General features: G+C 56.3%; 2 protein-coding genes across 4 annotated transcripts in view; one reads left to right on the plus strand and one right to left on the minus strand.

Moving 5' to 3' along the window:
- The window catches only part of MEGF8 (multiple EGF like domains 8), a 41,732-nt gene extending 33,833 nt beyond the window's left edge, over window positions 1-7,899 (plus strand). The window contains exons 35-41 of the mRNA XM_060000625.1: window positions 1,558-1,765; window positions 1,959-2,118; window positions 2,549-2,741; window positions 3,224-3,394; window positions 3,556-3,686; window positions 4,188-4,320; window positions 6,524-7,899. Coding sequence (XP_059856608.1) covers window positions 1,558-1,765; window positions 1,959-2,118; window positions 2,549-2,741; window positions 3,224-3,394; window positions 3,556-3,686; window positions 4,188-4,320; window positions 6,524-7,792 — 2,265 coding nt within the window. The 3' untranslated portion in view covers window positions 7,793-7,899. The remainder of the gene's footprint in view (window positions 1-1,557; window positions 1,766-1,958; window positions 2,119-2,548; window positions 2,742-3,223; window positions 3,395-3,555; window positions 3,687-4,187; window positions 4,321-6,523) is intronic.
- Window positions 7,900-13,797: 5,898 nt separating this feature from the next.
- Window positions 13,798-15,964, minus strand: CNFN (cornifelin). Of its 3 annotated transcripts, XM_059999027.2 has the most exons (5): window positions 15,890-15,939; window positions 15,186-15,369; window positions 14,623-14,730; window positions 14,029-14,165; window positions 13,798-13,932 (listed from the first exon to the last, which is right to left on the minus strand). In XM_059999027.2, exons 2-5 carry the CDS (start codon window positions 15,220-15,222, stop codon window positions 13,843-13,845), a joined length of 372 nt encoding a protein of 123 aa, XP_059855010.1. In that variant the 5' UTR covers window positions 15,223-15,369; window positions 15,890-15,939; the 3' UTR covers window positions 13,798-13,842. The 3 variants fall into 3 exon arrangements, with proteins under 3 accessions (XP_059855010.1, XP_059855011.1, XP_059855012.1); XM_059999028.1 differs by lacking the exon at window positions 15,186-15,369 and having other exon boundaries at window positions 15,890-15,964; XM_059999029.1 differs by lacking the exon at window positions 15,186-15,369 and having other exon boundaries at window positions 15,924-15,954.
- Window positions 15,965-21,902: the final 5,938 nt, after the last annotated feature.

A 21,902-nucleotide genomic window follows, 5' to 3' on the forward strand; every position in this document is an offset into this window, starting at 1 on the left:
GCAGCTCAGGAGGTGTGAGGCGGGAGGGGGTGGTGGGGCGGCTGAATGGAGAGCGCGGAGCTGATGCTGCGTGGGAATGTCAGAGGGCTGCTGCCAGCTCTTCTGATTTCTGGGAAAATCAGTTAAAACTGTTGGCTCGAGTGTTTTAAAAACACAGATCAATCATAACAGGTGCGCAGACCAGACCTGTTGTGATTTCGCTCAAGGGCAGCCGTATTTTAACAGTCAGGCATTGTTCTTCTAAATGCCTTTGGCCTCAGAGCCTGGGGCAGACAACAAGGTGCTCCCTTCCCTGGCTGGCTGGCTGGCTGGCTGGCTTTTTCCCTCCTTCCCTTTGTCCTTTTACCAAATTCTTCATAGAGCACCTTCCTTGCGCTGGGCACTTTGCTAGGCTGTGGGCATATGTCAGCAGGTGAGCTAGGATCCTGCATCTCTTCCAGGAACACAGGAAATGCAGTTTATGGTATTGGGCAGCAATCACATATGGCCACTAGGGGGGGCCCCAGCAGAAAGTGCTGAGCAGACTGGAGCCTCGGGCTTCTCTTGGCCCCCTTCCAGGTTGCCCCTCTGTGTGTCAAGGGGTGCACTAAATTCAGATCTGGAAGCCTAACCTGGAGGAGCATTTGGCTGTGGCAGTTCAGCCAGGCTCGGCTCATCACCGGCGTAACCCACAGGGACTCAGAGCTCCGGCCACAGCTATCAGGGTTTTCTATTTCAGGACTGCATGGTTGCTTTGTTTTTTCCTAAGTGCTTCCAGACAGCCAGCCTAGACTAATCTCTTTCCTCTTGTACTTTACTTAAGGCCCAAGCCGTAAATAAAATGCTCTCATACACTGAGGTAAGTTTCCAGGAGTGTGAACCTCGTTGAGCACCGTGTCTGGGTCCCAGGACACAATAAGTGATGGTGTGTGAGCTGCTGAGTCCTGACCACGGACTCCTCAACTTCCCAGCCAAGGGCGGGCAGATCCTGTTGCCCCAGCAGCTGGGTCCATGTTCTAAGAGGCTGTGGCTGGCAACCCCCCTCCTGATGCTTGTTTCTTTTTCCACCTGGGATCATTGCCTTTCTTTGATTGTAAGAAACAGCTGCATCCCAAGCCAGGTGGGTAAAGGGGCTCATTAGACCAACACAGTGGTGCCTCTTGTAACCCAGGTAGAAAGTGCAGCCAGGCCCTACCAGGGACTGGAGGTGGAGCCTGGAAAGCTGCCTGTCTCCCTGTCTTTGGGGTGTGTGATTCTCATCTCTGCTTCCTTCTGTCTCTGCTCTTTTCTTGCCTCTCTCTGTTCTCTTCATTTGCTGTCATTCGTTCATCCAAACGGCCCAGCCAGCCCTAGTCTACACAATCTAGTTTCAAGGATGTCCCTAGCCTGACTTCTGATCTGAACTGCTAGTTACAAATGCTGAGGAGGGAGAATGTGATGACCCCAGCTGATGTCCATTTTGGTCCACCCGGTTGTGGCCAGCAGGGGTGAGATCTCTGAGAAGAGGGTGCAATCCAGGAAGACACCCAGGAGGTGTTTGCTTGATCTTCTTTCTCTGCCCTTTCCCCTCCCCTGTAGTGTCTGAGCCCCTCCTACCTGCCCCTGCGATGTATGGCTGGAGGCTGCGGGCGGCTGCTCCGAGGACCCGAGAGCTGCTCCCTGGGCTGTGCTCAGGCGACACAGTGCGCCCTGTGCCTGCGGCGGCCCCACTGTGGCTGGTGTGCCTGGGGGGGCCAGGATGGGGGTGGCCACTGCCTGGAGGGTGGACTCAGCGGCCCCCGCGATGGTGAGACGGGTTTTTGGATGGGGTGAGTGGGGCTGGCTCCTGTCTGCGTTCTGACGTGGGGTTGGTTCAGGGAACGTGGAGGGCCGCCGGGGGCTCTCACAGGTGGCGCTCAGGGGAAGGGGGAGCAAGGGCCCGGGTGGCTAGGTGAGTGGTTCAGAGGCCTCCACAGTGAAGCCCTGTATCCTCGTGCCAGGGCTGACATGTGGACGACCTGGGGCCTCCTGGGCCTTCCTGTCCTGCCCCCCTGAGGACGAGTGTGCAAACGGGCACCACGACTGCAATGAAACACAGAACTGCCATGACCGGCCCCACGGTTACGAGTGCAGCTGCAAGACGGGCTACACCATGGACAAGTGAGGCTACAGGCCAGACGCGGGGGCTTGGGTGGGGTTGAGGGGAGCAGGGCCAGGCAGACCGTGGGGTGGGAGAGTCTGTGGGGAGCGGTAGACGACGGGGCATGGATCAAAGTGGGACGCAAGAAAACATAGTCCAAGGTGTGGAGGAGGGTGTGAGGGCGGGGGCTAGGTCGTGGAGGGCAAGGTTGGTCAGTTAGTTTAACAGGATACCCTGGGAAGGGGGTCATCGCCCCTGGAGGAGGTGCTGGGCTGGACCCGGGGCAGGGGAGTGATGCAGCGGACGGGGGGGGGGGTGGACTAGTTGCGAAGAGGGTGGGCTGGCCGGTGGTGGCCTCAGAGGTGCGGTGAGGACCGTGCTGACGGCTGGGTGTGCCTTTGGGAGGGAGCGGCCCGCTACCCTGCGCTGACTCCTGCCCCACCCCTGCAGCGTGACGGGGCTGTGCCGCCCCGTGTGCGCCCAGGGCTGCGTGAACGGCTCATGCGTGGAGCCCGACCACTGCCGCTGCCACTTCGGCTTTGTTGGCCACAACTGCTCCACGGAGTGTCGCTGCAACCGCCACAGCGAGTGCGCCGGTGTGGGGGCCCGCGACCACTGCCTGCTCTGCCACAATCACACCAAGGTGTCCGTCCGGGACCTCAGGCCCTCGCCCCGGGCCTCTGTGCCTTCAGCCTACACTCAGGCATCTTGAGCCTCCTTCCAAGCCCCAGTGAGCTAGGCACAGGGAGGAGGGGGCCTAGCCCTATGCCAAGGAAGTACGAGAGGACCCTGGGGACACCATCTGGGTCTGTACCACAGAGGGGCCGCCCTGGATAGCGGGACAGAATTACTACTGGACCAGGGAGGGGGATCCCGTGGAGGAGCATCTGGGATCCTGCGGGGAAGGGCTTTCTGAGCGCAACACTGGGGCTGAAGGGGAGTGAAACCCCATCACTGGAGGTGTGCAAGTGAAGGCACAGGGCTCAATGGCAGATGGGCTGGGACTGCCCAAGCCAAATGCCTGAGCTGTTGCTGCCCTCCCCTGGTGCTCTCAGAACCTTCCCCCAGCTCTCACACCCACTGTGACTCTTCACCCCCTCTGACCGCCCTGTCCCTGGTTTCCAGGGCAGCCACTGTGAGCAGTGCCTCCCCCTGTTCGTGGGTTCAGCCGTGGGGGGCGGGACCTGCCGGCCCTGCCACGCCTTTTGTCGGGGCAACAGCCAGGTCTGCGTCTCCAGGAAGGAGCTTGAAATGGCCAGGAGGGAGCCGGAGAAGTACTCGCTGGATCCAGAGGAGGTGCAAGAGACTGGGGTCCCGAGCTCCTGGGTCTGAAGGAGGAGGGGCTGGGGGCTCCTAGTCTGAGGGAGGAGGAGGCTGCCGGGCTCTGGACTCCTGGCTCTGAGGGAGGAGGGGCTGGTCCATGCATTTCTGTGATCACCCTGTCCTTCCTCGGCCAGATCGAAAACTGGGTGACAGAGGGGCCTAGTGAAGACGAGGCTGTGTGTGTGAACTGCCACAATAATAGCTATGGGGACAAATGTGAGAGCTGCCTCCATGGCTACTTCCTCCTCGACGGGAAGTGCACCAAGTAAGTGGAAGGGGGGCCAGGAACCCTTGCCCCGCTCAGTAGGAACAGCTCTGGGAGCCAGGCTCCTCTCCCCAGTCCTCTGCCCTCAGTCAGGAAAGGCTGAGATCCCCTGAGGCACGGGTTGGGGGCAAAGAACTAGACTCAGGTGGGAGACCCTCTCCCTCAGGCCAGTGCTGAAACGCAGGCTACCGAGCAGCCCTGGTGGAGACTCTTGGGCAAAGAGAGAGAGCGAGGGCCCTGAGGGAGAGGCCTCAGGACAGCCTCCCCATTCCACCCCCTTCCTTCTGCATGGTCAGTAAGCCCTGGAGTTCGTCCATCCTGGGTTCTAATCCTGACTCTGCCACTTACCAACACTGTGGCCTTGGGGTAAACGGCTTGACCTCTGTGAGCCTCAGTTTCCTCTTCTGGCCTCATGGGTTGGAGCTCACGTTTACAGCATCCAGCCTGGGCCCCTGTAGGTCGTGGGAGCTCTATAACCCCCGTCTTCTTCCCTCTCTTCAGATGTCAGTGTAATGGCCATGCAGACACATGTAACGAGCAGGACGGGACAGGCTGCCCGTGTCAGAACAACACAGAGACGGGCACGTGCCAGGGCAGCTCCCCCAGCGACCGCCGAGACTGCTACAAATACCAGGTGCGGCTGGAGAAGCAACTTATGGGCCAAGGGCCCCGTGCCCAGAAGAGGTCAGGGCTGGGATGAGGTAGCCTGGCCCGGGCAGGACTGACAATGTGGTTCCGATATCAGTGGTCATGGGGATCAAGGTCGACTTGATAGACTGTTCCTGAGCCCTAGTCAGTTTCAGGACCCGGGTGGTGTTGCTGGGGTCCCAGAAATGAGCCTCTTGTGGGCGGTGGAGGTGAGGAGACGGACTCCTGTACGGATAGTCACAACTTAGAGACTGCAGATGCCAGAAAACTCATCTCGTAGTAGCTTAAGCAAAAAAGAAAATGTGTTGGCTCTTAGCACTGAGGTCTGGAGTCCACTTGAGGAATGGGCAGATCCGGGTGCTCACACAGTGCAGTCAGGAGCCTTTCTTTCCCTGGGTCTTGACTCTGCTCTCCTCTGGGTTGGCTTCATTCTCAGGCAAGTTTTCGCTCAAGTGGTGGCCCTCACCTGATCACTTGGGGCCAGTAGGGGATCTCATATTATTACTAATACCCATATGCAAATTCCCCTTGAGTCCATATCCCCTTTCTTCAGCTGGGGGGCTCCTGGAGCCCCTGTACTGACTGCCTGGTTGGTTACTGTGTTGCAGGCTCACCTCCCACAGAGGGGATATTCCATGTTCCTTCCTTGGAGTACAGCTCCTACCACCCCACCCACCTACCTTCTCTCTAGTTCCAGAAGGAAGAGAGAATCCCTTGCTCGCCTCAGTCTCCCTACCCGTCCATTGGCAAAGATGTGACCACGCCCAAAATGGCGACAGAGCTTCACAAGCCTTACCCCTAACATTTCCATCCAAGACCAGAATTTTTGCTTTCTTTCTTTCTTTTTTTTTTTTTCAGCCTTGCCGTGCGGCATGCATGATCTTAGTTCCCCAACCAGGGATCGAATCCGTGCCCCTTGCATTGGGAGCTCAGCGTCTTAACCACTGGGCCGCCAGGGAAGTCCCCAGAATTTTTGCTTGCTTGATGCATAATCAGAAGGCCCATTGGTCTTTGTCAAAACAGACAGCTTCAGAGCTTAATTCAGACCTCCTCCGCCAGCAGCTCTGTTGGTAGCTCTGAAACAGCAGTTTCTTTACCTTCTGATGATAGCAGTAGTGGTTAGTATGTCAGGAGTGCCTGCCATAGATACAGTGGAGACAGCACAGACACGGAAGGCTCATGAAGGCTGTGCTAGGGCCTCGGTGAGCTGTGGGCATAAGAGCAAAAGGAAGCTCAGAGACTTGTCCCAGGTCAGACAGCTGGCTGGGTTTGGAGCTTGGACTGACCCTGGTCAATCCCAGAGGTTGAGTGGTTTCCACTGGACTACAGGAATCAAAATAGCTGTTATCCAGCCAACTCATTCACTCGACACCTCTTTACTGAGCACCTAATATATGCCAGGCACTGTGCAAGGCATTGGGACACAGTAGGGAACAAAACAGGCAAAATGTTCTGTCCTCAGGGAGTTCATGGAGGAGTCCAGCAACCAACAAATGAATATGTCAGACATGTAGTATGTTAGTGATGAGCAGTAAAGAGGAAAATTAAGCAGAAAGGAGGGCTAGGAAATGTTGGGAGCGGAAATGGTAGATACAGTGGCCAAGGAAGGCCTCAGTGAGAATGTGACACTTGAGTAAAGACATTCAAACATGGGGCGGGTGGTGCGGGGCAGGCAGGAGAGCGATCCAAGCGGAGGCTCAACCAGTGCAAAGGCACTGAGGCAGGACCTACCCAATATAGTCCAGAAACAGCAAGGCTAGCAGGCAAGGCTGGCTCACCTGTGCTGGTCCTGTGATTTCAGTAGTGTTTACTCTCTGTGTACAGAGGAAGAATCTCCAGTTCAGCAAGGTTAAGTCACTATTCCAAGGCTACACAGCTAGTGAGGAGGTAGAGCCAGGATTCAACAGAGCTCTTCATTGCTGTGCCTCAGAGTTCCAGAGGCCTTGCCACTAGGGTGCTCTGGTCACTGGGGTGACACCAGGATCAGCAGTGCTGGAGTGTAGGATGCTGTTAGTGTCCACACGGTGTCAGGGAAATCCAGGGGGGTCACAAGGAAGCTGCTGGGACACTGTGGAAACCCAGGGCAGGGGCTACTTACCAGTAGGTACAAAATGTCAGTCCTCCTTGGAGGAGGGCTGGACCCTGAGTTCATCTCTGATGGCCGCTTCCACTCCCTACCCTGCCCGCAGTGTGCCAAGTGCCGGGAGTCATTCCACGGGAGCCCGCTGGGTGGCCAGCAGTGCTACCGCCTCATCTCCGTGGAGCAGGAGTACTGCCTGGACCCCACGTCCCAGACCAACTGTTTCCACGAGCCGAAGCGCCGCGCTCTGGGCCCCGGCCGCACTGTCCTCTTTGGCGTGCAGCCCAAGTTCACCAATGTGGACATCCGCCTGACGCTGGATGTGACCTTTGGCGCCGTGGACCTCTACGTCTCCACCTCCTATGACACCTTCGTGGTCCGTGTGGCCCCCGACACTGGCGTCCACACCGTACACATCCAGCCGCCACCGCCTCCCCCAGCCCCTCCACCCCCTGCTGACGGTGGGCCCCGGGGGGCTGGGGATCTGGGAGGACCTGGGGCCGGAGGTGGGCCGGCCACCCCAGCGGAGCCACGAGTGCGGGAGGTGTGGCCACGGGGCCTGATCACCTACGTGACGGTGACAGAGCCATCCGTGGTGCTGGTGGTCCGTGGCGTGCGGGACCGGCTGGTCATCACCTACCCGCACGAGCACCACACCCTCAAGTCCAGCCGTTTCTACCTGCTCCTGCTGGGCGTGGGAGACCCAAGTGGGCCCAGTGCTAATGGCTCGGCCGACTCGCAGGGCCTGCTCTTCTTCCGGCAGGACCAGGCCCACATCGACCTGTTTGTCTTCTTCTCCGTCTTCTTCTCCTGCTTCTTTCTCTTCCTCTCACTCTGCGTGCTGCTCTGGAAGGCCAAGCAGGCCCTGGATCAGCGGCAGGAGCAGCGCCGGCACCTGCAAGAAATGACCAAGATGGCCAGCCGCCCCTTCGCCAAGGTCACCGTCTGCTTCCCACCCGACCCTGCTGCCCCGGCCCCCGCCTGGAAGCCGGCCGGGCTCCCACCACCCACCTTCCGCCGCTCTGAGCCCTTCTTGGCACCCTTGCTGCTGACGGGGGCTGGCGGGCCCTGGGGACCCGTGGGAGGGAGCTGCTGCCCACCAACCATCCCTGCCACCACTGCTGGCCTGCGAGCCGGGCCTATCACCCTCGAGCCCACTGAAGATGGCATGGCCGGCGTGGCCACCCTGTTGCTCCAGCTGCCTGGCGGGCCCCATGCACCCAACGGCGCCTGCCTGGGGTCAGCCCTTGTCACTCTGCGGCACAGGCTGCATGAGTACTGTGGGGGGAGCGGGGGTGCTGGGGGCGGTGGGCACGGGGCTGGTGCAGGCCGGAAGGGACTGCTGAGCCAGGACAACCTCACCAGCATGTCTCTCTGACCCGTGGTGGGACCCTCAGCCACAGCAGTCGAGTCCCCTGAGGGGGCGCCCTGGACTTGGGGCCCCTCCACCTGGGACACTGTGTCCTCAGAGACCTCTGGTTTCCTTCCCCTGGGCGGGGTGGGGGGGGTGGGGGGGGGTGGGGGGGGTCCCCAGACAGGCCTTCTTTGTTCTGCATTCAACAATTATTTATTGAATACCTACTATGTGCCAGGCACTGTTGAAGGCACTGGGCAGAGCGGGAACCAAGACAGCCAAGGTTCCCTGATCTCGTGGGATTTAGGTTCTAGTGAAGGGATCCCGTCGCCACGCGCGCACATGCGCACGCACACACAGACAGATGAGTCAGGCCATGGTGAATGGGACGAGTGCCGTGAGGTAGCAACGGAACATGGCTGTGAGGAACCTTGGGGTAGTCAGTTGGTCCCTGTGCGAAGCTAGACTTTAAGAAGGAAACTGGCTGTGGGAAGAGCTGTGGGAAGCGGGATCCAGGCAGAGGGAACTGTTAGGACAAAGGCCCTGAGGCGGGAACCAGCTTCTGTTATTGGAAGGATCGGAAAGCTGGCCAGTGTGACCCAGACCACGTGTGAAGAGGAGATGAGGTCAGGGTCAGGCAGGGGCGGATCACCCAGGGCCTGTGGGCCACACATAGGGTTTGGGGTTTTATTCTCAGGGCATTGGGCAGCCATCGGACAGTTTTAGGAGGGAGAATGACAGGATCCGATGTATTTAAGAGGTCACTCCGCTCTGTGGAGAGTGGACTGGGGACGGTGAAAGAGAGGCAGCAGGGGGATAAGAGATGGGCCAGATCAGGGAAGTGGCCGTGAGAAGAGGAGTCGGGAACAGATGCAGGCTGTGGGTGGAAGGATGTGACGATGGTGTGGACGTTGGAGTGAGGGAGGGAAGGAGTCCAGGCTGACCCCAACTTTGTGGCCCAAACTGTGGGTGGAAGGTGGGTTTATAAAGACGGGGCAGACTGGAGCTGTGGGGGGAAACCAGGAGTCCAGCTTTAGACCTAAGATCCCCTTTAGAGACATCTCTTCGGGTAGGTCCAAGCAGGGAAACACAGTCACGCGGAGTATTTTCAGCAAAGGGAGCTGAGTGCGGGGATTGGCTGTACCGGTGAGGGACGCTGCCGAGAAGAGATGGGACAGTGAGGCAGCCCAGGGGCGAGCCAGAGCAGGATGCTACTGCTGCCACCGCGAGGCTGGAGGGACGAGGCTCAGGTGGTGGTACCTGACCCCAGGTCCAGGGTCACTGTGCTCAGAGGGGTCATAAGGAGACAAAGCCCCTGCCTGAGATGCAGCCCCAGGAAGGGCAGGGTTGGGTGGGGGACACCAGGGTTGGGAATAGAAATGGCAGAGTTTTCAACATACAGCTCTCTTCCCAGACAACGCTGCCTTGAAGCAGCATCTGGCTTTTCCCCAGGGCCTACCCTCACCCCAGCCACCACCTTGCTGAGCCCTTCTGCCCCTTGAGGACCGCCTCTGCCCCCCATCCCCACCCCATCCTAACCATCTTGAACTTGGGACTTCTCCTTTCCCAAGACTCCATCCCTCAGCTGTTTTTTTGGACCTTGGAGAGCTGGGCCCCGTGTCTTCCTCTCCGTCTGAGGCCATGTGTGCCCTCAGAGGCCGTCTGAAAGAGGGGGAGAGATTAAAGCAACAAATAGTGTGGGGAAGATCCAGTGTCCAAGTGCTGTCTGTGTGCAGCAGATGGGCCGTCTTGGCTTTCTGGTGCTGACCCAGCACCTGAGAGCTGGTTAAGTCAGATAAATGTCCTTATCTTGGTGCCCCCTCCAAGCCGCGTGGCCTGAGCCTGGCTCTTCACTGTGTCTCCTGGCGGGGGTGGTGCCACTACAGAAGCTCTTGTTCCCCAGGAGGGATGAACTGAGGGGACATGAGGGCAGTGAGGCCTTTGACCCTTGCCCAGATCCCTGTCACAAGGAGACCCCTCCTCGTCTCAGGAAGGAAAGCAGACTGCCTTGCTCCCAGGTTTGGGTTTTATTCTGGCCCCTGACGTAAGAGAATTCAGGCAGCGCAAAGACTGAGGTGAGGCCCTAGCACGGTGAGCTTTCTCTAATTCAAGTAGATTCTCACAGCCCAAACCAAAAGCATCATGGGAGCCTTTATCCACCAGTCCCCTGGCCAAGCAAGAGTGCTTTTGCGAGGGAAGGTGGGAGTGGGAGATCTCCATCCCGTCGGTGGGCCTCGCTCAGCGTGGGAGTCTTGCTGGGAGTGTTCCGCAGTGTGCTTACAACCCAGCCCCTAGGCACAGGCCGGCTGCTTCATCTGCTTCTGAGCCAAGGACATGACGATGTGTTGGATTTAGGGGCCTGTGAATATCATGGTATCTTCAGACTTCATGAGCAACTTAAGGAGTTTTCAGGGATTGCCCTGCCCACACGTTCTGCCTTTATGAGCTGATGGTCGTACCTAACCTCCAAGACGTGACTGTGAGCTTACATTTTACTGAACACCAATGCTAGATGCTCGCTATTATGATCTTTCCAACAGTCAAATCTATGAGGTAGGGACCATGTAATCCCCATCTTGCAGATGAGAAGACAGAAGTTCATAGACACTGTTTAGCTGTTGAGCGACAGCTGCCATTTGAACCCAGACCTGACTCTCACATCCATGTTCCTGACCACCAGTCTCTTCCACTTCCCAAGGAAGGACTGCTATATTTAGCATAAGTTGACCTAGCTGTCTCAGCACAGAGTGGACACTAGGAGTAGGTGTTCAAAATGGTCAATATCTGCTCAGGATAAGGCAGAATTTCCCAACTGGGGAGCCAACTAGCAGTGGGACACGCTGCCTCAGGGAGTCCTGAGGCCAGTGGGGTCATCCCACATAACCAGAAAGGAGTTAAGGTGGTTATTCAAGACTCCCCCATGGGGGCTTCCCTGGTGGCGCAGTGGTTAAGAACCCGCCTGCCAATGCAGGAGACATGGGTTCGAGCCCTTGTTCGGGAGGATCCCACATGCCACAGAGCAACCAAGCCCGTGCGCCACAACTACTGAGCCTGCGCTCTAGAGCACGCGGGCCACAACTACTGAAACCCGCGCATCTAGAGCCCGTGCTCCACAACAAGAGAAGCCACCGCAATGAGAAGCCCGCGCACCACAACGAGGAACAGCCCACGCTCACCGTAACTAGAGGAAGCCTGTGGTGCTCGTGCAGCAGCGAAGACTCAACACATCCAAAAATAAATTAATTAATTAAAAGTGCTGGCCCTCTGCCAGGTCCTGCTAAATGCTTAGGGGAAAGAAAAAAAAAAAACGACTCCTCCATGTTGTGTTTGGACCCTTTGGTAAGGTCTCTTATTAGCAGTCACCCTGTGACTTTGCCTTCCTGAGCAGCGCGTTTGCACTCTGACTGGACTTTTCCTCTGGGGCACAGAGCCACCTTCTCTTCAGCTCCTGTCACTGCTATGCAGATGCCCCTGTACCAGTGCCCCACAGCATGTGTTCCTCGTTTTCCACGTCAAACCCTCAGCAGTTGCCTCTCCCTGATACCCACACACCCGAATGCGAGGGGCTTGTGGTGAAGTGAGAGAAAGCCTGGACACGGGATGCTAGGGACCTGGATTCTAGCCCATGTGTGGCCACTGATGGCCTAGGGACTTCAGGAGAAGGGGAGAAATTTTACCAAGGGCCTACAGCACTCCAGCGCTGTGCTGGGTGCTTGGCATGAGTCTTTTAATCTTCCCAACGTCACAGCTGGGAGGTATGGGCTTGTTCCCCCATTCTGCAGATTCGGAAATTAAGTCCCTTGCCTAAAACTCAGAGCAGATTAGTAGACGAGTCCAGATTCCGACACAAGCCTGTCTGACTTTCCATTGCCCCCCTGTATTACCTCTAAAATCTCTTCCCTTTTCTAAGCCAACGTCTCCCACCTGTGATCACACATTGTCTCCACCTCCACTGGGCTCCGCACTGTTCTGGACATACAGCCGTCAACAAGGTCCCTGCTCTCATGGAGCTGACAAGCCAGTGGGGAGCCAAATAATAAAAGATTCGGTATGTTGGAAAATGACTGGATAAACGAGGCAGTGAAGGAGGGGAATGGGGAGGTAGGTACTTGCTCTTTAATGTAAGGTGGAAGTGGGGGGGGGGTCACTTTTTTTTTTAATTTATATTTGGCTGCGTTGGGTCTTCATCAGTGCGTGCAGGCTTTCTCTAGTTGCAGCGAGCTGGGGTTACTCTTCGTTGCGGTGCAGGGGCTTCTCATTGCAGTGGCTTCTCTTGTTGCGGAGCCCTGGCTCTAGGAGCATGGTTTTCAGTAGTTGTGGCTCACGGGCTCTAGAGTGCAGGCTCAGTAGTTGTGGCGCACGGGCTTAGTTTCCCTGCAGCATGTGGGATCTTCCCGGACCAGGGATGGAACCCATGTCCCCTGCATTGGCAGGCGGATTCTTAACCATCTGCGCCACCAGGGAAGTCCTGGGCCTCACTCTTAAGATGACATGTGAGCAGAAGTGAAAGAGTGAGCCATAGGGACATCTGAGGAGAGAGAGTTCCGAGTTGAGGGAACAGCCAGTGCAAGGATCCTGACGTGGGAGCGTGCCTAACATCTTAGAGAAACAACCAAGAGACTCGTGGAGTAGAGAGAATAAAGAGGAGGTAAGGTCACAGAGGGAATAAGAGGAAGATTGTGCGGGTCCTTGAGCCACCGTGAGGACTCTGGCTTTTACTACGAGCAGGAGGAGCCAGCAGAGGGTTCTGAGCACAGGAGGCATGTGATCTATTTCAGATGTCCACAGGGCTTCTCCGTGGGGAAGAGACTAAAAGGGTGGAGTTAGGGCAGGAAGCCCAGTGAGGAGCCACTGCATTTGTTTAGGCCGAAGAGGAGGGTGGTTGGAACAAGGAGGCGCAGTAGAATGGGAAGAAGGGAGATTCTGGATCTGTTCTGAAAGTAGAACCAACAGAATTTGTTGACAGTTTGGATACTGGGTGAGAGAGAAAGTGGGCAACAGAAGGGATGGCGTTCGCTATTTCCTGAGATGAGGAAGACTGTGGGAAGAGCAGACGTGGGGCGGTGGGGAATCAGGGGTCAGGTCTTAGACACGTTAAACTTAAGATGCCTATTAGACATTCCAAGTGAAGAATGTCACTCGATGGTTGAATACACACAGAGAGAGAAGAATAGCAAATAATACAAATAATATATGAATATTAGAATAGTTATACATTATTACATAATAATAATATTAACAACAGTTTGTTAAATTGACTCTGGTCTTTCCATCTGTTCCATCTCTTGCTCTCACAGTAGCCATATGACATATTAGGGATTATCCTCAGAGGGAGAAACAGACTCAGGTGTATTAATTTACTAAGAGAACACAGCTGGTAAGTGGCAAGAGTCAAGATTGAATCCCAGGTCTGTCCAACTTTGAGACCCAAACATTTCTAATCTGCTAGTCGCTTTTCAATAAAGGGGGTGGATTGAATTGTATGATCCTTGAGTATGCCTTTCAGCTCTAGAGAGTTTTAAACCTGACAGTTCTGTGCTTTGAAGACAAAGAGCCTCCGCATCTGTTAGGATTGTGTGCAGGCCAAGAGTCCACAGGTATTGAGTGAGCAGGGGGGCTCTCCTAATTTTTTCTTTGAATGGTTGGTACCCGGACAGTCCTCAGACAGCCTTTCTGGTTTGGCTAATTTTCAGGCTCTGGGCGGAGCTTCAGGTAGGCAGCTAGGGAGTTGGTGGTTTTCCTTTGTTAGTGAGGACTCCCTGGCTTAGTGAGGGAAGAGACTTGCCAATGTCGCACACAGCAGATCCGGGTCAAGCATCTGACTCGACTCTGGAACTCCTTCCACACCTAGGCATGTTCCCTGTGTCCCCGCCTCCCTCACCAAACCTCCTTCTCCACCCAGATTCCTTCCCTGGGACAAAAAAGGATGTAGGCGGAGTTGGTTTTTAGGTTTTTTTTTTTATTGTGGGTGCATTTCTGGTAGCGGGATAGGGCGGAGGGTCAGGATCTCCCAGGAGAAGGCAGAGGAGGGCAGGCGTGACGGGTGGAAAAGGAAAAAGGTGAGGGGAACGTCTTTACTCTCGGATCTTCAGCTCCCGCGCCATCTGACAGAGGGCGCAGGGCAAACAAAAGGTGAGGGCCGCCCAGTCTTTCGCGATAGAGCCCTGGAGGGTGGGAGAAAGAGGTTAGCAGTCCTAACTTGCATCCCAGGAGGCCCGTCCCCAGCCCTCGGCTCCTGCGGTCCCGGGCCCGGCGCGTACCTGGATGTGGTAGCGCTCGCGCATGCCGGTGCGCAGGGAGTTCAGGGCTCCGGGCAGGCAAGGAGTGCCGCAGCACTCGCCGAAGTCGTCGGAGATGCGGCAGGCGAGGCACAGAGGGACGAAAGTGCCGCACAGACCTGCAGGGGACGCGGGGCAATAAGGGCGGGGCCCACCGGGTGCCACCGGCCGGCTCTGCCTCGGGGAGGGGCTAGGCGGGGTCCGCGGCGCGCGGTTGAGGGGCCCAGAGGCAGCTGAGTGTTGGTGGAAGTGAGGGTCCCAGAGGGAATTAGGGGTCCGAAGAGTGGGGTTTCAAGATTGGGAAATAAGGTTTGAAGGGGGAGTTGGGGACCCAAGGAAGACAAGTGAGGGTGCAAGGGGGACGTTGAGGGTCCCAGTGGAAGTTGGAAGGTGTGAGGCCGGGATCCTAGGGAGTGTCGGGCGTCCCAGGAAGGCATGTGGGTTAGAGACTGGGAATTCAGGGTCCAAGGAAGGAGATGGGGAGTGGGGCTAGTAGGGCGAGGAAGGGGCTGGGGGTGACCTTCGCTCCCCTCCCGCTCTTTCCCCGGGCCTGGAGAGGGAGCGGCGGGCACTCACAGATGGGCATGTCACTGCAGCAGTCCATGAGAGTGGTGTTCCAGTCACTGAGCTGGCACTGGTAGCTGCTGGCACCCTGGGGCTGGCTGGTCACTGGGTAGGACATGGCTGCGGAGGGGAGAGGCGGGGGTCAGCGGGCAGCTTCGCAGCACCTCTTGGGCCCTTGCACCTATGCAGCCCCTCCCTCTGCCGGGCTGTCCGGGCGAGGCCACCAGGCCGCCCACTGAGGGGACACCACTGTGCCTCCCGCGTTCTTTATGCCACATCTGGGCATCGACACCCCAGTCTGTCCCTGTTGTTGGTGTCTCCTGCACAACTGGTTCGGCTGGAGGTGGGGTGGGTGGGGAGCCTGCAAGTCTAGGGAAGGTTGGCGCCACATGTGGGCGGGGTGGGGACCTGCCGCCGGTTCCTCCACGCCTGGGCCTGGGGACCTGGGTCCCTGCACGTCGGGGCATCTGGGGTGCAGGCAGGTGCCGTCTGTCTTCGAAGCCAGGGTGCCCAGGGGAAGGAAGTGGCCATGTTCCGGGGACTGGAAGGTTTGGGGTTCCATCCAGCGATCCCACCTTTGCCTTTCACGTTGTCGTGCATCTCAAATTGCATCTTGCTGGCCCTGAGGAGGTGGCCGTTGGGGACAGCAGATGTGGCAGTGGTGACAACGTCAGAATCTGTCCAAGGGATGCTGGATACTGGGGGAGGTCAGGGCAAGGGGCAGGGGCACTGGGGGCTGGGTTCTCAGGGGTAAGGATGCTGGGGAGAAAGAGCCATATCAGCTTGCCAGCTAGGAGAGACGTGGGATAGGGTTGTATGGGGTTGGGGGCGAGAAACTCGCCCATCTCTGTACAGCTGCCCTCCTCATACCAGAGGCAGAGCTGGAGAGAAAGACCAAAAGACAGAGATAGGCAGAGTCAGAGACAAGGGGAGAAAGAGATCAGAGGTAGGTGCCTATAGAGATGCCACCAGTAACACTCACACCTGCCCAGTACTGTTTTTCTGTAAGCCCATTTCACAGACAGCACACTGAGGCTCAGTGAGCTGAAGAGAAACGCCTCACATCTGATGGCCCAGCCAAGAGGGTTAGTAAAGGGGGTACTGGCCCCCAGAACTTCCAACTTCAACTCAGTGCCATCAGGTTGAGAAAGGGGGGTGGGTCACAGGGGGCATTGAGAAAGACAGGGATGTCCAGAGAGGTAAACAGTCAGAGACATGTAAGGGGGCAGAGAGACATGAGTGGAGTTGGGTGGGGGGAGAAGAGAGCAGAGGCACCAACCTTTGAGTAGAAGGCTGTGGGCAGATGCTCCTACCTGCAGGACTGCTACAGCGACGATGGAGACAGAGGTGTGGGTGACACCTGGGAACTGAGTTGCTTATATCTGGGCGGGCCACGTGGCCCTGGGTGGGGCTCTGACAGAGATGCCCAGGGAGCCAAGCCGGTCTGGCTGACCCTCTTCCCCACATTGGGACTTCCCCTTCCTCCTTCTCCATCCCTCATTCCCCTCTCCCGCCTCCTGCCTGGCCTCAGAGGACCAAGGAAATCGTGGGGGAGGGGGTCCAAGGATGAGGAGCTGGGAGTAGAGATCTAAAGGGAAGTGGGCAGAGAGACCAAGAGAGGGAGAGAGAAGGCTGAGGGGAGGTGCAAGGGGCACAGCTGTACAGACACCAAAAGAGAGGAAGAGACAAGAGAGATAGGGAGGGAATGGGAGACAGAGACAGAAGGAGAGGCCCAGAGGGGAGAGAGAGACAAGGAGATTCAGAGAGATGGAGAGAGATAAGATGAGAAGACATGGAGAGAGAGAGAAAGAGATGCCGAGACAGAGAGGCACAAAGATCTGGGGAGAAATAAAAAGAAAGGGGGAGAAGAGATTCAGAAAAAAGACACAAAGATAGAAAGGTGGAGTGTCAGGTGAGTGGAGGTACCAGCCACTGGCCATGCCAAGGCTTAGAGGGAAGGGAAACAGGGAGAGGAGAGAGGCTGGTGGTGCAGGAGAGTGCAGAGTGGGCTCCCACTGGGCCCTCTCCCACCATCCTTAGTGAGGCCCCGACTTCCCGGGCAGAAGGGGCTTTATGCCCCCATTCAGGGCCACTGGGCACATGGGGGGTAGTGTGTTTTGGGGGTGACCCATGCTGGAACCAAAGTAAAAAAACACACCTCACCCAAATCCAAATTGGGAAGGGAGGAGGCTGGGGACTGAGAAACTTCTGGTTCCTGAGGGAGGTGGATGTGGTCTAGGACACTTGAGTCCTAACAGAGCAGAGGACTGGGGCCCTGGACTCCTGGGTCTGAGGGAGGAGGGGGCTGGGCATCCAGACTCTTGGGGTTAAGCTAGGCTGCATCCCTGAGTGGGGTAGGGGTCCTGGGATACCCAGACTGCTGTCTTCCTGGGAGATGAAAGAGCTGGGGGCCTGGAGGCCTGAGTCACCAAAGTCTCCCCTCAACAGGTCTGGCGGGGTTGGAGGTGACTCAGTGAAGGAAGCAGAATTAGAGCTGGGTGGGGTTCCCACCACGGGTGTCACTCCAAAATTGTACGAGGCACCGGGAACACTGGGGTGTCAGCTGCAGAGAAGGTGATGCTGTCACCACACTGGGTATGAGTATGGGGTGATGAGGTGGACCACCCTGCTGGTCTGGGATCCCAGCTTTCCCCCCACAATCTTTAATTTCCTGACACCACCCAGATGGCTTGCTGTCCTTGTCCCCAGACCTAAGGGCAGCACGCAACATCTTGTCTGTCAGTGTCCATCACTTGGTCCGGGATCCTGAATGTCTGGGAAACATCTTCTCCCCGCTTCTGTTCTAGGGTCCCTGTCCCCCACCCCGCCCCCACCCCCGTCTCCGCATCTTTGTCTCTCTGGCTCTGAATCTCTCCTTTCCTTCTTTCCTCATCTCTGCAGATCTGTTTCCAAATTTCTCCTGGTTCTCTGTCTCCTCATCTCTGAGTCTCTCTTCCCAAGCTCTGTGTCTCAGTGTCCTTATCCTGGAGCCTCTGCGTCCTTTCTCAGCATCTCTCCCCATAGGCTTACCCCATGGAGGCAGCCACAGAGCCCCATCCCCCAGCTGTCCAGACCATGGGCTGCAGGTGACTCAGGGTCAGACCCTAGGTCTTCCAAGACAACAACCTGAGTTGTCCTCAAGTTTCCTCTCCCAACTCTGACACAGCCTGGGGGCCCCAATTAGATAGATACAGAAACTCATGTACATGAGGAAATCAGGACTGGGAAAGCTGTGAGGTGGCCTGCTTGGGGGTGAGGAGGAGGGAAGTGGCAGGAAGAGGAGAGCTGGGGGCTGAGGAGTGAGCATGGCAGCGTCTCCAGGTTTCTGGCCTGCATCCCCCTCAAACAGGGTTGCCAGATAAAATGCAGGATGTTGGGATTCCCTGGTGGCACAGTGGTTGAGAGTCCGCCTGCCGATGCAGGAGACGCGGGTTCGTGCCCCGGTCCGGGAAGATCCCATGTGCCGCGGAGCAGCTGGGCCCGTGAGCCATGGCCGCTGAGCCTGCGCGTCTGGAGCCTGTGCTCCGCAATGGGAGAGGCCACAACAGTGAGAGGCCCACGTACCGCAATAAATAAATAAATAAAAAAAAATAAAAAGATGCAGGATGTCCAGTTCAATTAGAATTTCAGATAAACAGCAAATACTTTTTTAGTATAAGTATGTCCCAAGTATTGTACGGAACATACTTATACTTAAAAAGTATTTGCTGTTTGTCTGAAATTCCATTTTAACTTGGTGTCCAGTATTTTTATTTGCTCAATCTGGAAACTTACCTTCAAAGAGGGGAATCCAAGTCCCTGGGTCTTTTCCCAGAACCCAGGAATCCCTCCTCAGAGTCCAGGTCCCACTCCCACTCCTCTCCTCCCCTAGAATCCATGAATGAGGTACCCAGCCCCTACTCCCTCAGAACCCAGGAGTCCAGGCCTCCAGCCTCTTTCTCCCCAGAATTCAGGTGTCCAGGCCAGGTCAGGATACAGTTGCCCAACGTGGGTTTCACAAGGCGGGTGTTGCCATCTATGGCACTGGCGGAACCGGTCTGGCTGAGCAGGCAAGTGAAGGGGCCCCCTTCCCATTGTAAGCCTGCTGCGTCCTCCAGGGCCAGCCCAACGGGGCTGGGAACGGAAGAGTAGGGACTCAGAGCTCTCGATGCGTCACCGTGTCTGGGTTTGGGTGTGTTGTATAGAGACATATCTATCTCTTTGGTGTGTGCTTCTCTAGGTGCTGTGCATCTGTGTGGGGTTTGTCACGATGTGCCTCTCTTTGCGTGTTCCTGTGTCCTGGGGTGTGACACGTGAGGACGTCTTTTCTATGTGCGCGTCTGTATTGCCCTCCTGTGATTCTCCCTACTGTGCATCTGTGTTTGGGTGTGGTCTCAGTTGTGAAAATTCCCTAATTCTGACTAGATTAAGGCAGGAATTAGTTTTTGAGTGGTTGCTTTGTATGCTGGACTCCAGAGCCAGAAAAACTTAGTTCAAATCTTGATGGCCTCTGAATGGCTATGAAACCCTAGGCAAACCACTAAACTTCTGTGGACTTCAATTTTTCCATCTACAAGATGGGTTGCTGGGAATAGAGTTGCTGAGAGGATTAAACGAGTTAATCCATGTAAAGAATTGCACCTGGACCATAGGAAACATTTTTCTGTTTATGGGGATGATGATGATGTTCTAGTTGCTGGAGATACAATAGTGAATAAAACCAAGTCTTTGCTCATGGACCTAGTAGGGATTAGATGAATGGCCTCTCTATGGCTGTGCATATAACTGCATAACTGGGGTGTCTGTTTTGCATGAGGAATGGGATATTTCTGTGTGTTGTCAGTGCGAGTGATTCCACGATTGTGTGCCTATGTGTGTCTTTGTAGGTAATTGCACATGCCGTGTGTGGATTCTCTGCTTGTGTGGGTGTAAATGCAAGATCACACCAAGCAGGTGTTGTGAGGACACATGGGGACAGAGGAAGAGCTGCACAGAGAGATGTGGATGTTTGTCCGTCCATTCCATAAGCATTTGCTGAGCCCCTGCGATGTGCCAGGACCTCTGGCAGGCATTGGTTCAAGGCCTGGGGGAAAGTAGAGAGACCTAGAGACCCACCTGGAAAGCTTTGGCTGCCCCAGGCTACTCTTTGTTGTGGTGCCCGGGCTTCTCATTGCAGTGGCTTCTTTTGTTGTGAAGCACGGGCTCTAGGCACGCGGGCTCAGTAGTTGTGGCTCGCGGGCTCTAGAGCACTGGCTCAGTAGTTGTGGTGCACTGGCTTAGTTGCTCCGAGGCATGTGGGGTCTTCCCAGACCAGGGCTCGAACCCATGCCCCCTGCATTGGCAGGCGGATTCTTAACCACTGTGCCACTGGGGAAGCCCCTATTATTTTTATTGTTTTCAGCATTTTAATCTCTCATTTGGTATGTATGATTTTCTCTTTGTTTCCACATGAGTCTCAAGTCTCCTCCTGCTCTGGGTTCCTTCTGCACACAGCACCCGCCCCTGGGTTCCCTTTCAGGGATGAGGAAAGAGCATTATGGAGGCCAGAGCTTCCCCTAAGCCTTTTCCTCTTCATCTCTACTCCAAGCCCCACCTCAGGACCCAGAATTCTGGCCTGGGGACAAGGCCTGGCTCCAGTACAATACAGAGCCACATAAAATCCCGAACCCCAAATCTGTCTTCCTTGGTCAGGCCAGTGACTCTTGGGATCCAGGAATCCCCGTCCCTAGAGCATGACCCTTCAGGTTCCCAGCTCCTCCCTCCCTCAAGATGCAGGAATCCGGACGCTCAGCCTCTTCCTCCCTCAGACTCAGAAGTCTAGGCTCCTCCGTTCCTCCTCCCTCAGGACCAAGGAATCCGGACTCTCTCATCCTCCCTCAGGACAGGATCAGTCCGTCGAACAGCCCAGCTTCGTGCAGCCAGAAACCTCGTTCCTCGTCCTTCTGCAGTCGCCCACGCCCTCAGTCAGCTACCTCCCATTTCTGTCTTTCTAGAGGCGTGTCTGACACGCGAGCACTCCTCGGCAGTCGAGCTGTGATAAGCTACCCACGACGTCAGTCACTATCTTCCAGCCAATAGACACTCCGCCTCCTAACTCCCTGGGCCACTCAGGGCAGGGCGAGTTCCCTAGTAGGCGAGGCCCACAGCTCGAGTCTGACAGCGATAGACTAGTCTCCCCGCCCGTCCTGTCGGCGTGTCAGGAGGTTCGCCGGTTGGTGTTGGGGTCTGCATCTTAGACGCTGGAGCGGCTCTTGAGTGGACACGTTCTGCGAGGCTGTCCTGGTAAACCCTTCACAGCACACCCAGTATTGGGGTTCTGGACGTAACTCGGACGGGAAACGGTGAGCCTGGGTGAGGCTTGAGGCGGAGCGGGGAGCTGGATGCACAATCTAAGAAATCCATCCATCCGTTCCCTTCCTCCCACCCTAAACTCGATTCTCGTCTGCCCCTACCCGTCCTGCTCACGCATGCGTTCAGTCCTTCCTGCCCTCATTAAGTACCTCGCTCATTGATTTCCTCGCATAGCCACTCACTCGCACCCGTTCATTCACACACTCAGCCACCCATTACTTAAACATTTCCTGAGGCTTCCAATGTGCTAAGCCTCGTGCTGGGCCATGGTGGTAACCAAGATGAATCAGGCCTGGGCTGTGTCCTCAAGGAGGCCTGGTCAGATGGGAGGACAGACCCACATACTGATATGCAGGGGTGGGCAGAGGCAGGGGAGTCCAAGAGAGTCTTTTTTGGGTTTAGTGGGTCAGGAAAGGTTTCAGAGGAGGGAACCTCCCTCTCCTGACTCCTCCTGCCTCCTTGATGTACCCCTGGGTTGTCTCCATTACGGTTTATCATAGGATACTGAATATAGTTCTCTGTGCTATATAGTAGGACCTTGTTTATCCATTCCATATTATAATAGATTACATCTGCTACCCCCAACCTCCCACTCCATCCCACCCCAATCTCTTCCCCCTTGGCAACCATAAGTCTCTTCTCTATGTCCCTGAGCCTGTTTGTGTTCATGAAGACCTTTTTTTTTTTTTTTTTTTGTGGTACGCGGGCCTCTCACTGCTGTGGCCTCTCCCGACACGGAGCACAGGCTCCAGACGCGCAGGCTCAGCGGCCATGGCTCACGGGCCCAGCCGCTCCGCGGCACGTGGGATCCTCCCGGACCGGGGCACGAACCCGCGTCCCCTGCATCGGCAGGCGGACTCTCAACCACTGCGCCACCAGGGAAGCCCCATGAAGACCTTTTGATCTGTGTGCAAAACAACCCTCAGTACCTCACCCACCTCTCACACACCTGAGTCTCCTCC

This window comes from Delphinus delphis, chromosome 20 (assembly GCF_949987515.2).
Source record: "Delphinus delphis chromosome 20, mDelDel1.2, whole genome shotgun sequence".
In the NCBI taxonomy this organism is placed as follows: Eukaryota; Metazoa; Chordata; class Mammalia; order Artiodactyla; family Delphinidae; genus Delphinus; species Delphinus delphis.

Bases quoted from the DNA above. Each gene is read 5' to 3' on its own strand.
- CNFN (XM_059999027.2), bottom strand. From the start codon at position 15,222: ATGCAATTTGAGATGCACGACAACGTGAAAGGCAAAG. The intron at 14,731-15,185 runs GTGGGATCGCTG...TCCCCTCCGCAG, and splicing joins CGACAACGTGAAAGGCAAAG to CCATGTCCTACCCAGTGACC. The intron at 14,166-14,622 runs GTGAGTGCCCGC...CGTCCCCTGCAG, and splicing joins CTGCAGTGACATGCCCATCT to GTCTGTGCGGCACTTTCGTC.